Source organism: Asparagus officinalis, chromosome 5, assembly GCF_001876935.1.
Source record: "Asparagus officinalis chromosome 5, Aspof.V1, whole genome shotgun sequence".
Classification (NCBI taxonomy): Eukaryota; Viridiplantae; Streptophyta; class Magnoliopsida; order Asparagales; family Asparagaceae; genus Asparagus; species Asparagus officinalis.
The window spans coordinates 50,948,644-50,951,573 of NC_033798.1; the positions used below are offsets into that span (position 1 = coordinate 50,948,644).

At 40.0% G+C, this 2,930-nt stretch overlaps 1 protein-coding gene across 1 annotated transcript; it reads right to left on the reverse strand.

Moving 5' to 3' along the window:
* Positions 1,211 to 1,828, reverse strand: LOC109841822 (uncharacterized mitochondrial protein AtMg01250-like). Its single transcript, XM_020410759.1, has one exon. The coding sequence runs from the start codon at positions 1,826 to 1,828 to the stop codon at positions 1,211 to 1,213; it is 618 nt and encodes a 205-aa protein (XP_020266348.1).

Here is a 2,930-nt window from a genome sequence, read left to right on the forward strand (position 1 = left end):
AGGTGTATGAAGCTTGTCGAATATGAGCTTATTCCTGCAATACCATAACCACCAACAACAGCAGGGAAGGATGACTTTCCATAGAGATTTGATGTTCTTATTGAGAAAGAAGTCACCTTGAACAGTGATAAGTGAGTCAATCCCTTGTTGCTAGTAACCAAACTGGCCATTAGAGAAGAGAAGAGACCAGACCGATCTAGTGAAGGAACAATCATTGAACACGTGATCATGGGTTTCAGTATCTGAACTGTACATGGGGCAAACTATATCCCCTGTCCAACCCTTTTTGACTAAAACATCTATTGTGTTTAATTTGGGCAAACTCAAGGACCAAAAGAAAATTTTCACCTTAAGCGGAGTGGACTTCCAGATAAATTTATGTAAATGATAGAGAGTGTCTCCTGAGTTAAGAATAGAATAGAGAGATTTGACAGTATATTTGCCTGAATGGTGATGGTGCTAGGAAATCTCATCTCTGATGGCAACTATAGGAGAATTAACAGACTCAAGCTTAAGATATAACTGTTCAATCTAATTTCCGTCTTCATCTGAGTTGCCTCTTCTGATAATGGAGTGCCACTTCTAGGAATTGTTGATGAGAAGGCAATGACAACTGGTGGCAGTGGAATTGGCAAAAGCAAGCTGATGCACTCTGGAGAACAGACTACTGAGGGTGTTGTCTCCCGACCATTTATCTTGCCAAAATCTATAAAGTTTACCATCCCCTAATTTCCATCGTACCAAATGAAAGAAAGGGTCATGAATAGAGAATAAGTCCTTAATCAGTTTAGAAGTTGAGGATCTAGGGGGGTGAGTCATAGGGTTAGAGCCATTAACAGAGTAAATAGACATGATCACTTTAACAATATAGGAATTTCTGTCAAGGATCTTCCAAATCCATTTAGATAGCAAAGCTAAGTTGAAAGGTTGCAGATTAATAACACCTAGTCCCCCTTCAACCTTAGCTTTGCACACAGTACCCCATTTAATCAAGCTTTTGGATTTAAAAGAATGTTGGTAGGTGCCCCAAAGAAAGTTACGTCTAATTTTGTCCACAGCCTTGAGGAGCCAACTGGGGAGTTTAAAATGACATATAATATAAAGGGAGAGAGGATAGAACAGAATTCACCAGGGTGAGTCTATCCCCTATGGAGAGGGACTTGTTTTTCCATAAAGCCAACTTTCTAGAGAAAGAATCTAGAAGAGGTTGCTATTCCCTTCTAGACAAAGAGTCTTTTTTGAGAGGAAAACCAAGATAAAAGAAAGGAAGAGAGCCGTTAGAGCAGTTGAGTTTGTTAGCCAAATGAACACCTCTGCTAGGAACTTTTCCAAGGTAGAAGAGGGTGGATTTAGATGGGTTAATATGGAGACCAGAGATGCTACCAAACATAAACAAGATAGATTTAAGGGTAAAAATATCTTTGTTGTCAGCTTTACAGAAAATTAGTGTGTCATCAGCAAATTGGAGAGACCTAATAGAGTTAAACTCTCCTTTGAGATTAAGATTAGGAAGATCACCAGCAGAGAAGCTGGCGGAGATCATCTTATTGAGCACATCCACCACCAACAGAAAGAGCATAGGCGAGAGGGGGTCTCCCTGTTTGAGACCACGGTGACATTGAAAAAAGGAAGATGGAGAACCATTGACAAGAACTATAGATTTAGAGGAGGAAAGGATGTGGGAGATCCAGTGGTACCATCTGGGGCTGAATCCTCTGGCTTTGAGGAGAGATAAGAGAAAACTCCAATTAACACAATCAAAGGCTTTGAAGAAGTCTACTTTAATTGTGCAAAGTTCCTTTTCCCCTGAAGAGCAACTGTTGATCATTTCATTTGCTAGAAGAATAGAGTCAAGAGAAGATTTTCCGTTTTGATATGCTGATTGAGACTGATCAACCAGAGAGGGAATACGGGGCTTGAGACGGTTGGCTAGGTTTTGGTGAAAATCTTAACAGAACTATTAAGAAGGCTAATGGGTCTGAAGTCAAATGGAGAGCTTGCCCCTTCCTTCTTAGGTATGAGGAAAATAAAAGAAAAGTTTATGTTGTGAATGGGTCTAACATCATGGAAAAGAGATTGAATGAAGGATATGACATTATTTTGGATAACAGGCCACAATTTCTGAAAGAACCGCATAGGAAGGTCATCCGGTCCTGGAGATTTATTTGGGTGAAGGTCAAAAACAACATTGTGGATTTCTCTGAGGAGAAAGGATCATCCAGGGAAGACAGAAATAGAGGATTGGAGGAATAAAGATAACTCCAGTTTACACTAAGTTTGGAAGCTGGTTGCTCACTGAAGAGATTGGAGAAGAAATCCTGAAAAGCATGTTTGATATCCAGAGCTGATGTCAGGGTTAAATTATTATGAATAAGGTATGGAATAAAATTGATTCTTCTACGATGGGAACCTACTTTGTGGAAGAAGGCAGAATTATTATCTCCCTCTTTAAGCCTCTTCCTCTTTGGCTAAGGAGAACAAGAGATCTCTAAGTTCAACTCTAGAAGTAAGTTCAGGAGCAGAGAGAGGTCTGGCTTCTTCCAGACAGTTGAGATGATGAAGGTCAGAAGAAGCTTTAGATTTAGACAGGGATAAATTACCCAGAACATTTTTGACCCACCACTTGATTCTTCTTTTCATGAGTTTGATCTTAAGGGGCAGAGAAGCAGGGAGATCACCTTGGACAGAGAAAGAAGACCAACAAGATTGAACAAAAGGAAAGAATGATTGATGGATAAACCATGAGTTTTCAAGCCTGAACACATTAGGTGGAGGAGGACCCCCTGAGTCCAGAATGATGAGGCAATGATCTGAGCATGAGGAAGGAAAGGCAAATTGGGCCAGAAGGGGAAATTGTGATTCAAAAACTATAGAGATAAGAAATCTGTCTAGCCTATCTAGAGATGGATTAGCTCTAAAATTAGACAAAG

Coding starts and splice junctions, on each gene's coding strand:
- LOC109841822 (XM_020410759.1), bottom strand. CDS start 1,828: ATGATCAACAGTTGCTCTTCAGGGGAAAAGGAACTTTGCACAATTAAA.